Genomic DNA, 13,276 nt, shown 5'->3' with positions numbered 1-13,276 from the left:
TAAAGCAAGTCTGCCATGAAGTTGAGAATTACTAATATTCAGCCATGCAAAAAGTAAAATTAAGGGTGGGACTCATCACACCGTAAAATACAGGCATGTACCAGTGCAACTGTTTAGAAATGAAGAAAGTCATCTAAACTTGAGTAACAATTCATGCAAATAAACAACCCTTTAAAAACATGATTTATGTCACCCTAAAGCAAATGTCTAACGTAGGTCATACAAATACAACCCTCAATATACTGATTTTTCTCCATTGACTACAGAAGCTGTGTGGGAGACAGACATCTAAGCTCCCATTACAGCCAATGGAAATTTTGTCAATACAATCTATGGAGACTAGAATGATTAATTTGACCAAATTTAGGAATATATAGTAGTACATTCCTCACAAATCACTCTGTTCTCCACAGCCTGTGTTGACTAGATTTCCATTGGCTGTAGTGGGAGCTTAGATGGCTGTTTCCCGCACAGCTTCTGTAGTCAAGTCACTGGACACATACATAAGCACTCACATTTGTAAACACGTGAAGTTAGGTGTGACAAATCTCACTTAAATGACACCCATAACACTATACAGTGCCACTTTCAGTGTCAATGTGCCCTATCACCTGCTCTTTCATACTTAAATGGAAGACAGAAAAGAAAACTGACACAGTAAGCACTTCAAAGGTTGGCAGTTCTGTTAACCAAGGCTATTTAAAGATGCAGTTGAAACTACAAGATGAAACTGAAAAAAGCCCTCAAATGTCTGTGCAAGCTTCTTAACTTCAATTTAGGATTTTTTTAAGTCAACAACAGAAGTGAGTGTCAAGTTTTCCTTTTCTTCTTCTTTTTCTTTTTTTTTTTTTTTTTTTTTTTTTTTTTTTTTTCCCAGAAAAAGGAAAAGAAACAAGCAACATAACATACAAATAGAATCTTATTTTCAGTTCAGCCAACCAGCCTCTGAAAACACCAGGTATGTTTTCACAGCTAGAGACATCCCTGCAATTGATCTTTGAGAGCTGTGCTACAGCAAGGGGCTCTGAGCCAAGTTTCATTATATCTCTTCTTGGCTGCATTTCAAGTCATTCAGCAATCATTTTTCCCTTTTGCTCTTTCTTCCCATCTTAATTTTGTTCTCAGGACCCACAGGGCCAACATTTTACAGTAATCCAACAAAACATGCAATGCAAGAAACATGAATCTGTGAAATCACTGCCCTCTCCCCTAGTCTAACTGCACTGAGGTCAGAAGGGAGAACAGTCTCAAGAAATGTGGGGTTTGTACAGTGACCCTTTCCATTTTCCCTTTCAGTGAATCCAAGTTCAAATACCCTGATAAAAGAATTGTCATACTGGGCGAAGTCCAGTTTGTCCACAACCACTAGTTCCTACACTAATGTTTTCATTTTTACTCCAGACAATTCCAGTACAACCGGAATTACTAATTCTTGTTCCTATGAAGATCTCAGCCTTTAGTAACACATCAATTTATGTCAGTGTTGCCATGTGGCCCTGAATACCACAGGCTAATTGCATGACAGTTACAAATGTGTAACATCTCCAGAGAGATGCTATTTAAATTAAACATATAGTTCTTAAGTTTGAACTATATTATACTAGCATGTATTTAAGAAAAAACAAACTAACCTTCATCATTGTCTGACCATTCCTATGCAATATACTGTTATGTGGTAGGTGACTACCAGCTGATGACTTACTGGGAAGCACACACTATACCGAGGTTGATGGGAATGCTGGATTCCTTCAGTTGAAGGCAGACACATGATGCACACAGATGCCTTCCTGGATTCAGATTGCTGAATTGACAGGAATCCCTACCCAGGAAATTGTGGAAGGTTGTGGGGGCCAGGGCATGCTCTCTCAGGGGCTTCTGTGGAAGACGAGAAGGGAGTAAAGAAAGCAAAAAAGATGGGAGTACATACTTCCCAGCAGACAAGACAGCCATGGGAACTCAAGCAAGCCCGAAGACTCATGGTATTTGATCTGCTTTGCTAATGGGGACAGGGCTTGTTCACACTGCTCGGAAACAGGAAGTGATACAAAGAACAGCACTTAACTTTCATCAGTTCCTCCTTCTCAGGGAAAGAAGCCCAAAAGCTCTGAATATCTGCTAAGGATTGTGCACTAAAAAAGGTGACAATATTTACTGCTTCTAATCTTCTTATAAACCCCAAAAATTTCTAGGGCTGTCAGATATTTACTCTTCATCTGCAGTCAATTTATTTTTCCACTTCTGATTTGCCATGCTTTTTTCCTTTGTTGTTTTTTTTTTCCCATGTAATAAAAGATAACTACATTCACTAAAAGCAAGGAATTCTCATTCTAATGTCCTTAATTTCTGCACAGGTAGGAGGGAGACCAGTGGACTTCATGAGCCCACATCCACAGCAATTTCCACAGAAAGGAGAGGACAAATATTTTCACTCAATGAAAAAGCCAAGACAGGATACTGCAGACTCTATAAAGTAAAACCTAGGGAGTTTTCCAGCGCCTTTGGAGAAAGAGATAAATTTTAAGCCCCTAAGGAATTAATCAGGATATCTTCCACCTGGAGTTTTAACTACAAAATAATTTTACCTGATTAGCAAATTTTGTTAAAATATTATTTTTACTCACTCTCCATATTCTGTCTAAACACACATCAGCTGCACTTTTGACCTGTTTCTACAAGGCAAATTTGCTTTGTAATATGAGTCATTACTGCTGCCTCTCAAGTGTTTCTTCCCCTCTCCTACCCCTCATCCCCCTTCAGCAGCAGCTTAACTTATCTGCAACACTTTAAATTGGTAAATATTGCCATTGATTTCAGGGGACTGACCAGCAAGCACAGAGCTGCCTGACATATTACCCGTGCTAGGATCATGGCTTTCATGGGGTAAACCAAACATAACCTAGACAAACATTTAGCTCTTAACATATGAACAAATACGCATTCACATCTGCAGGTGGATTTACATCAGCTATATGCTGCTTTTTCCAAGTTTGCTTTCTATGGAGTTATGGTCTGGACTTCTACTGAAATCACTGTTTTTTGGAAAGCTATTTCAAAGTTTGACACAATGTTGGCTGTGGAAACTGAATCTTGTATTTATGCTCCCTGAACACATGAAGGTGACATGAATATGCACTTTTATAAAGACAAATGCACATAATGTGTAAACCAACTAATTCTAGTTTTTACAAAGACTACATGTATATTCATTTTACCTACGAGCTGGGCCACTAAGGAAGCAAAATTTTAGGCTATTTATAATCATTTATTAATTTAAATGAGAAAACCTGAGAAGCTGCTTATTGGTACTCTGGATGCAAAATTAAGTTAAGTGTTTCTTAGGAGTTACTGCATGTGAAATACTTGCTCAGCCTGTCTAAATGTACCGGGCCCAGTTCTCAAAGGGGCAGTTTTCATTTGGTGCAGATGTAGCTCCAGTGGTACAAAAGCAAAGCGGTGAATTAGAATTACTGTAAATACTGCTACTCCATTGCCCTCACAGCTCAAAACTCTCTACAAGCCATTAGAGCCCTGAGGACACCATCAACACCCTAATGTCCCCAACCAGCCTCAACAGGGACCTCTACCCACACCACATGGTCCCAGGAGCTATATATAAGCTCTGCCAGGGACTGTCAACCTCTACCTGAACTGTGCTGTTGGAGAAGTGCTCGACCTTGTCTCTGTCTCACCATGGAGCCCCTTGATCTAGACTTCAGTGTGCAGACTGGCTTCTGGCCTTGGCCCTGGTGCTTTGGACCTGCCAATGATCGCTGAACCTGATCCTAACCCTGGCCTGTGGCTTGGCTTCCTAGCTGGACCTCAGACCTGCCTCACAGCCATGGTATCGCCTATGACTTAGATTCTTTCTTGGATCTGGCCACAATCTCCAGGCTAGCCCTGCTCCCCTGCTGGGGGTGCTGGGATGGGCCTTGGCTGGCGACTTTCCCAGGACACTCTGCTTTTTACAGCTCCGAAGAGATTCATCCAAGTACTTGGCTTGACACTGACAAAAATCCTGGCAAATAACTGATGCCTCATTCCTCCATCTGCTTTACGAATTATATGACAAACTTACACACACCACATCTTCTGGACATAAACTTAAAAATTATAAAAGTACCAGCACACATCATGGATAGCAAAAAAAATCAGGGGAAAGGCAGGAAGGTCACCTGTGAACAAGCTAGTGAGTTAGAAGAAGGTGCAGGGCTTGTGAGGGTGAATGAAGGGTGTTTCGAGGAGATAGGAAACAGTGACAAAGGAACTATGAGAGAAAAAGGCATCCTGCCATAAACTCACAGGCACATACATCCCAGATTGCTGCTGAACTGGATGAAGAGGGAAAGGACAAGTAACCTGCAGGCTACAAAAGCAAAGCAACATAAGCCTATTATTCCTTCAGAACTGTTACACACCAAAAGTCAATCCTTCTAGGCTGCTCTTATTTCAACTCAGATTAAGTATCATTTATCATTGTCTTAATACTGGACATTTTCTCCTATAACTATGGAAGTATTCATCATGGTTTTCCATATTTCTCTTAAAACCCTTATTGGACTTTTATTCCATGTTAAACTTAAGATGGACAATGACTCATGAACTACTAGCATTCATAGCCTGTGGTTATGTAGTCTATAACCAAGAGGTATATCCAAAATAAGCTCTTTTCTTCTATATTTAGTCTCATTGTGTCCTGCTTTGGACTGACTTCTCACTTCAAGAAAATCAATAACTGCTATTCATGCTGGACAGTGCTACATAACAGCAAATACAATCTAAATTTCATGGTGATGGCTTTCTGGTTGGGCAACCTGTTTTCAGAATGCAATTTACAAAATAACAAAATGCTCCCCTCTGCAATGAAATGATAAATATCTATGGTTCTGAAACAGCAAGAAGTGTTCATCTGTTCTGTGATACTGATACTTTACCTTTAGAGTTAGAAATACCAGGTCCCTGATGATCTGTTAATACATAAATGTGTGATGCACGTTCCCTTCAATAGAATGTTGTCATCAGAGTGTATGTTTAATTAAAATCCTCACTGAAACTCATAATAAAGGTTACTGAATATTGTTTTCATCCTACAGCAACATAGGATACTAAATCATCCATATAGAAATATTGAAGTAAGCTACAAGTGCATGTGGAGAAAAAAAGTATTCACACACATCTCTTGGAACAGATGACAACAGTCCTCCAAATTCTAACACCAGTCTTCTGCTATCTAGCTTTTTGGCATGCCTCAGGAAAGAATATAATGCATCTAACAGTTGCAGTTTATCTGAATATATTCTAGTTTGATTTAAAGCGATATTAAATTCCTGTTAACATTCCTAACAATTACAAATTAGAGACATAAGGTGCATGTAAAATGAATCAGAGGCCTGAACTTCACATTCTGAGCTAGTGACAAAAATACTCAGCCTAGTGCCAAAGCAGCAGATAGTGAAACCAAAGTCTGAGCTGACTTCATCTGCTGAGGGTTTAATATATATAAGAATTAAAAAAAAAAAAAGAAACAAAAACCAAACTGAAACCTTGCTAAAATATATTTGAGTTCAAGGTGTATTATATTTATTGAATATAAAGCAAAGCCCTTGAAACTTCCTTTCATGCTACATAGACACTTAATTCATTTAAGACAGAAAAAAAATGAACTCACAGCATCGGTAACATAGTGCTGTGACCTTACTGTATTTTCTCTGAATTCCAGGTCCTGAGTCTGGGTGAGTTACAATTCAAACATGATGCAATCAATTTTCAAGGAGAATCAATTTTCAGGGTCTCAAGGGACAGCAGCACATTGCTTCAGCACAATTCTCTGGCACTACCAGGAGCTCTCAGCTGGCTCAGGAGGGATGCAGCTAAGTGAAAGATGAAAGAACTGCTCCACACCTCCAGCCTTGTTAATGGAAATGCTGTGACTGTGCAGCAGTGGAGTTAAAGAGAGTGTGAAAGGGGAGAGAAGAAGGTGGCAGGTAAAGGAGAAAATGTCCTGTGGAACACAGCTGAGCAGATGAAATTAAAACAGACAGCAACAAAAAGATAACTCACCTCTCCTCACGATTCTGTCCCACACAGACACGTCCTCCATGTCGAGGGGTTGGATTGCTGCAGGAACGCTGACGAACTTGAAAGCCTATTCCACATGTGGTACTACAAGGTGACCAAGAAGTCCATGGTGTCCAGCCTCCATTTCTGGTAGAATAAAAAGCTCAGGCTCTGTCATCTGTTATACATAGCGAATGGCTGATTAGGTGTGACTGACAGCAGAATCTGGCTATTAATATTTCTGTAGAAGTAATTAATACTGCATAGTGTTCCACTTCTTAAAGAATGTTTGACTAAAATAAAGGTGCTCTGATTCTTCCATATTCCATGCTTTGTAATCAGCAACTGCTAAAATGACCCATTTACATAAGTAAAGTACAAAGATATGAAGCTATTTAGTTGCTTCTCCATCTGCAAACTCCTGTATCAAAGTTCTGAAGAAAAATTTTAATTACATATTGTTCCAAATATTATTTATGGGTCTTCTTTTTAGAGAGATTAAAATGTGAAGTTTTGCTACCTGTTCTGAAAAGAAAATGATTAAAGCCTGGAGAAAAGGAGGCTGAGGGGAGACCTTATTGCTCTGTTAGAGCTACCTGAAAGGAGGTTGTAGTGAGGTAGGGGTCAATCTCTTCTCCCCAGTTACAAGCGATAGGACAAGAGGAAACGGCCTCAAGTCGCGTCAGGGGAGGTTTAGATTGGATATTAGGAAAAATTTCTTCACTGAACGGGTTGTCAAGCACTGGAATAGGCTGCCCAGGGAAGTGGTGGAGTCACTGTCCCTAGAGGTATTTAAAAGTATTTAAAAGACGTGTAGAAGTGGCACTTTGGACATGGTTTAGTAGTGGACTTGGCAGTGTTAGCTTAAGTGTTGGACTCTGATCTTTCTAACCTAAATGATTCTATGATTCTAAAGATAAAAGAGTTGTAAGTAAGTGTCAAATGTATTAGTTCACAATTTCAACAGGATACTCTGAGAAGGTGCCAATATCTTACTTGTAATGCAACAAAAAGGTAACAGAATTCACATGCTGTACCTTGTGTTTCTGAACTTTTGGAAAGGACACTCCTGTCCCTCTGCAGTATACGCTAGGGAAAATATACTAGACCAAACATCTCATATTCTCTCCTAAGCAAAAAAAAATATGCATTTAGCAGTTCCCAGAACCTTTTATCACTAGCTTGCACTTTCTGTATTGGTGGAAGGCAATCAGAAATCAAGAAAAAATAAAACTAAATTATAATGAGTTCTTGAGGTTTCATCATAAAAGCAGAAGTTAAAATAGTGCACTGCTTGATTTTGAAATAACTTTTTTTCTTTAACAATGAAAACTAATTAAATTCAGTAATAAAATTTATATGATTATTCAAGCAATTTATCACAAATATTACCAGTTTAAATTTCACTCATATCGATGTCTCATTATTAGAAGGGTTGATAACAGAGAAGAAAAGCTTTTGAAACAAATAACCAGCTATCACTGATAACCCAGACAAAAAAATAATCTGTCAATACAATGCATGACCCAAGCGGTAAAATGAACTAAGAATCTGGATCTCCATGAATTCTGGGTATCAATTACTAACATAGCAGTGTTAACAGAAGTAATATTTTAAAATAGTATGCAATACTGCCAACAGTAGTATGTGAATTGAGGCCCAAATCATATTCCAAATTCCCTTCTAAACCTGACTGTCAATAGCTATTTGATTGTTCAGTATCTCACAGCATGCTTATCTTTTCTATCATTCTCCTGATATAATATTATATTCTATGTTGTTATGCTTTTAACAATTTCCCTAAAGTTGACTATTTCCACTTACAGAGCTTGCAGTTATCTTGTGCAGAAGGATAATGAGTTTTAGTCACTACCATGATGTGCTTCTGATGTTAAAAAAAAAAAAAAAAAAAAGGCAGAGACAAAAAGCAGAAAGATTCATTGAAAATAAGCAGAATGCACCATAAAATAAGTTTCATCTTGCAATTAAAGTAACATAAAGTCCTAGTGCAGTTCAGAATATGTAGTGCCCTGAGTCTCTCTGAAATGATTTGTTCTTACTGTTTTTTCTGGGAGTGGTTACGTGCCTGAGGAAGACAAAAGATTGGCTACAGAGTGGCAGACAGACTGGTAATAGATCTAAATGTCATGATACAATCTAAAGATAGAATGAAAAAACTTTGTCCGAGGCAGAATGGGGGAATACAATGGTGACATGGGATGTCCTAAAAAGTGGAGAGTTTTGACTTTCAGGAAAAAAGTTTCATGATTTACAGAACTGAAAAAAAAGAATCAGACTTTGGGTATTACCTAATGTTGATGGTTTTTTTCGTCTGAGCTTTTGTTAAAATTAGCTGAGGACAATATTGCTTGGTACACAGCATTCAAAATCATGAAATCACTGCGTCTGCCTCATTCTCTCTCCACAAAGTTAGAGATACTAATGTCTCATTTACCGTGGCCATTGCTATGAGGTGTTTCATGCACAGAAGAACAGGACCTGCGGGTTACTGATCCAATTTCAAAAGGTAGGTTCTATTCTAATTAAATTAAAAACTTTCAAGCCATGAATGACAGAATCTGAAATTGTTTTGCGTACCTGGAACAGTTGGCAATCTCCATGGTTGGTCCTTCACACAGCCAACCTCCACACTGAGGAGCAGGACTGTCACACAAACGCGTCCTGCAAAGGCAGGAGCCAACACTGGCACCGTCATTGTGTGTGCAAGGTTTCCATTGCGACCATGTTCCAAAATGCCCATCCACTGTCAGATTCCTCATCTAGAAACAAACACAACAGAAAGGCTTACCTGAGGCCTGACATTTCCTTCATACAACCTCTTAATTCTGGAGGTACAGCCTTGAGCCACGAAAAATGAAAGCCTCCACTAGAGGAGCATTCCTTCCAGACAGCAAGCTCCCCTTATAATTTCTGTATCTACATAACTCCCATCACCTCCAACCAATCTGGGCCACTGAATGCAAGCACTACAGCAACAACAATAATCACAACTGTTTGTTATGTTTCATAACCATAGTTATCCACAATGATTCAAATGAAAGTATAGTATCACTTTCTTGATTATTGTCTGATGACAGTATTCCCTATTTCCTAATATTTATGGGTCATTAGGAACCTGGATACTGACTGCAAACCAGCATGTGCAAGAATGTGTGGAAGCCCAAATACAGATCAAAAGAAAGAGGCATTACAGGATAAGGAAGAAATAGAGAAGAAATTCTTCACTGTGAGGGTGGTGAGATACTGGAACAGGTTGCCCAGGGAAGCTGTGGCTGCCCCATCCGTGTTCAAGCAACCTGGTCTAGTGGAAGGTGTCCCTGCGCATGGCTGGGGGAGGATTTGGAACTGTGTGATCCTTAAGGTCCCTTCCAGTCCAGAACAGCAAAACTGGATGAATCAAATTCAAGCCTCCATGTTGAGTGTTTTTTGACAATAGTTTTTTTAAGCACATACCATGTAACACCACTTCATAAAAGTGAAATGTGGTTTAAAATATTACTCTTTCTCCTAAAACCACCTTCAAAAAGCAGCACCTAACTTCTATGTGATGGGAGAGTTTTCTCACACTGAATTCTCAAAACCTTTGGCTGGAAGAGTCAGACCATTCTCATCTCGACCGGAATGTTTTCATCATGCAGACATTAACACATGTTCATAAGGCATCTTTACTATCCAGCTGAAACAAAATGTGCTAATAGAAATTATAGCAGCCTCCATGGTTACCAGAACTTCTAAAGAAAATGGGGCCTTAATATGATTAATTCTTTCAGCAAGGTGCTAATCTTGAAAAATCTGCGATCATACATGGAAATGATGGCAAATTTTTCACTTAAATGCTAAAGGATTTTCCTTTTGATTATGACACTTTTAAACCTTCAGTCAAAGCAACAATACCAACAAGTGCAGGCTAAATAGCATTTAAAGTAATTTTTAGATAAAAATAAATACATATGAGTTGCAGTCATGCATATTTTATCACATGTGTAAGAATGTAACACTTCAACATTTGCTTAATTATTGAAATAGGAACTACAATTACAGATTGTCATGAATGATCTGAAATAGTGTATCCCTTTGCTATTTTTAGTATTCTTTCAACAGTGGTGAGAGAAGTGTACATTTCAGTAATAATATTAAGAGACAAGAGATTCAATTACAGCACGAGACATGTTTCCACTGCTACACTGGATGCTGCCTGATTCTTTCCGCGTGGTAAAGGTTCCATAATTTCACTATTAATTATATTTCTTATGATTTATTTTTCACAGATACAGCTTCTCCACAGAACAGCTATGTGTACACTCTGCCAGCTACAACTGACATCAACATAATTCATCATTTCAAAATTCTGCTGACAGCTGTTTACTGAAAATAACTCTCCAAGCTTTGCTCATGCAGAGTAGACACTGTTGTTTTTCATAAAACAGGAAATACTTGTTTCTTGTTAAGTGACAAGTAAACCCATTCTCTCTTACACTGCTAGTCTAACACATATGTAGTCCATAAACTAGCGATGGTAGGTACCTAACCTAATTAATGTCAGAGATTTCTCAAGTGCAATTGGTCACACTTTTACTTTTGGGCTAAACTAGTGTATAAACAGGCCTCTCTCTAATCCAAGTTTAGAAGAAATGCATGCATGCATTAATCTGACACATTTTCTGTAGTGTTAAAAAGATTAAGTAACAGTTACGATACTGGAACCAATTGGAACCAAAAGAGGGAGGGTAGAAGGTTTCTAATATTTTGTTATGCTCTGCCTGCAACATTATCATAAATGTATATAGCAAATGTCAAGGATGCACATAGCTCAATTGCTTACAAAATGAAATTCATTTCATCTTGGCTTATATATCCTGTGAATACAGCACATAAAAATGTTATAAAAACAAATATTTGAAAGCCTCACTAAGCAAAATTGTAATCCATTGCGGTTTGCCAGAATACAGTGCAATTTTAAATGAAAGTTTCTATGAAATTTACAAATTTGTTCAATACTGTGTTACTTTGAGTTCAGAGGTAACTGACAGAAAAGTGGCAAAACCACGCCTTTCAATTTAGACAGTTAATTCCAAATTTTTCAGTTAATTCTAAATTTTTCCCTATATTATGCAATCTCAATCTGCTCAACTCCAAAAACCATTTGGAGGCTTGTTAAATCCCTTCATCTCTGATATGCAGTATAAGTCTCACAGCTGCAGACAAATTTCTCAACAATCCTTTGGTGCTCCCCTGCTTTGACTAGACTGACATATATCCTATGCAATTGTCATACAACAGATACTAAATAATTGGTTTTCCATTTGAATAGAATAGAACAAAATTCTGCTTTCTAAATCATTCCTCCATCCCACACCAACCCTTTCTTGGCCTCATTATTTGTATATATGAAAGAAAATAAGGGCTAATGCCAGAATTCAGACGAAGCAGTAGGCAGACTGCTCATGTGAATATCAACCAACCAACCCTTTTCAGTAATCCTTCCTGATACAGCAACCCACCAGCAAACCCTCCACATAACTACCTTTAGCCTGAGATTAACGCAGTCAGATATGATACACTGCATATAGTTGGGAATTAATATACTGTACAATACATCTAGTTACTTGCCAATCAGACAGCCAAGGACTTCATTAGTGACTGAATCCAGACTTTCTGTGAGACAATAACTATGTCTCTATTAGCAAGTGGTATGCACACATGCAAATCTGAAAAATAAAACAGCTGGTGTTGAAGATCTGACACATACACCATACCTATTTTGTGGGCTTTACTTTGGACTCACTGTGGCCACGGATCAAATACCTAGTAGTAGTTGGAGCACATTTTTGTTTTAATTTCACCCAAAAGTAATGTGGCTTGTGTGCTTCAAGACTGCTTTGTGCTGTGAGCCAGAGAATAGTAGATGGGAGAAATCAGAGTATTTGCCCCAAGGCTGCTCCTGATTTGAGCCAAAATATTGTCTAAAAAATTGCTATTTAATTATTATTTAATTATTTAATTATTTTAATTTATTTAATTATTTAATTCATTTATTTTTATTTACTATTTAATAATCTAATTATTTAATGATTTAATTATTCAATTAGTATTTAATTTTTATTTAATTACTATCTAATTATTATTTAAAAAAATACTGTTTAATTACTATTTAATGTCAAACACAGACAGTCAGAACACGGGAGCTAATTCTCAAGAACCTCATAATTAATCAGGGTAGTGATTTGTGTCCATGAGGCTGCTGCAACACATGTAAATATCACAAGTGAAAGCTGGAAGAACTTCATTCTAATTTTTCACATACAGTTCACTAAACAAAGCCTAGTTTAAGGAAGAGGACTTTCAATAAAATGTTAAAAAGAGCTTGTTAAACACATGGAGAATAGAACATGGATGTCGTATGAGCACAAATACATAGATGCATGTGCTCCAGTGGCAAGCAGGGACAAGTTCAAGAAGTCCTTATTAGCAATGAAAGCAGAACTGAGTTGGAAAGCCTCTGTCCACATGGGCAGAAGGCAGCAAAGATAAAGCAGCATGAGTTTCCACAGCAAAAAGTTTAGTAGCTCAAGGAAGATCCTTCTTAACCCTCTTTTAGTGCTCTTTGGAGTAAGGGAAAAGAGTCAATATTAAAACAACATTGGAACCACATTAGAAAGCAGAGACATAAATCAACTCTGTTGTTTGTTTTTTATGGTATAACATTAATTCAAAATTAATATTTAAAGTGCTAAGCCACTGTAAATATTAATACTGAGGTTTTTATAATTATCACTTCTGTCATTTATGTGGGGGAGACTTAACTCATACGATTCACCCTTCAAATTCATGGACTTTGAAAGATGTTGTATGGCCTTTCCTATTAGCAACAATGATCCTAAAAGAGAAGATTATACCACTAGTGATTAAATTTTTTTGAAGTACAAAATGGAGCAAAATCCTGCAGAGAAAAACATGTTTGTCTCTCTAGTCTTAGTGAACTTTTGCTTTCATTGTGGGAACACAGACATTATAGGTAAAATGCAACTACCCTTGGAGAGTAGTATAAATAATTTGATCATATTATATCAATCATTTGATAAGAAATAGAATATCCTGTTAAAATATGATGGGAAGGCTTGAGAAAAATAGCATTAAATACAGTTTTCTGAGATTGACAAATCTATGTAAGTTCATTCTCGTGAAATTCACATGGAATCAA

General features: G+C 37.6%; 1 protein-coding gene across 1 annotated transcript in view; it reads right to left on the bottom strand.

Moving 5' to 3' along the window:
- Positions 1 to 13,276, bottom strand: part of SEMA5A (semaphorin 5A) — a gene marked incomplete at its 5' end in the record, with an annotated part of 330,167 nt that overhangs the window by 73,030 nt on the left and 243,861 nt on the right. The window contains 2 exon segments of the mRNA XM_080639305.1: positions 6,058 to 6,201; positions 8,653 to 8,834. Coding sequence (XP_080495431.1) covers positions 6,058 to 6,201; positions 8,653 to 8,834 — 326 coding nt within the window.

This window comes from Psittacula echo (assembly GCF_963264785.1).
Source record: "Psittacula echo genome assembly, chromosome: 2".
Classification (NCBI taxonomy): Eukaryota; Metazoa; Chordata; class Aves; order Psittaciformes; family Psittacidae; genus Psittacula; species Psittacula echo.
This window is presented reverse-complemented; position numbering and strand designations above follow the sequence as displayed.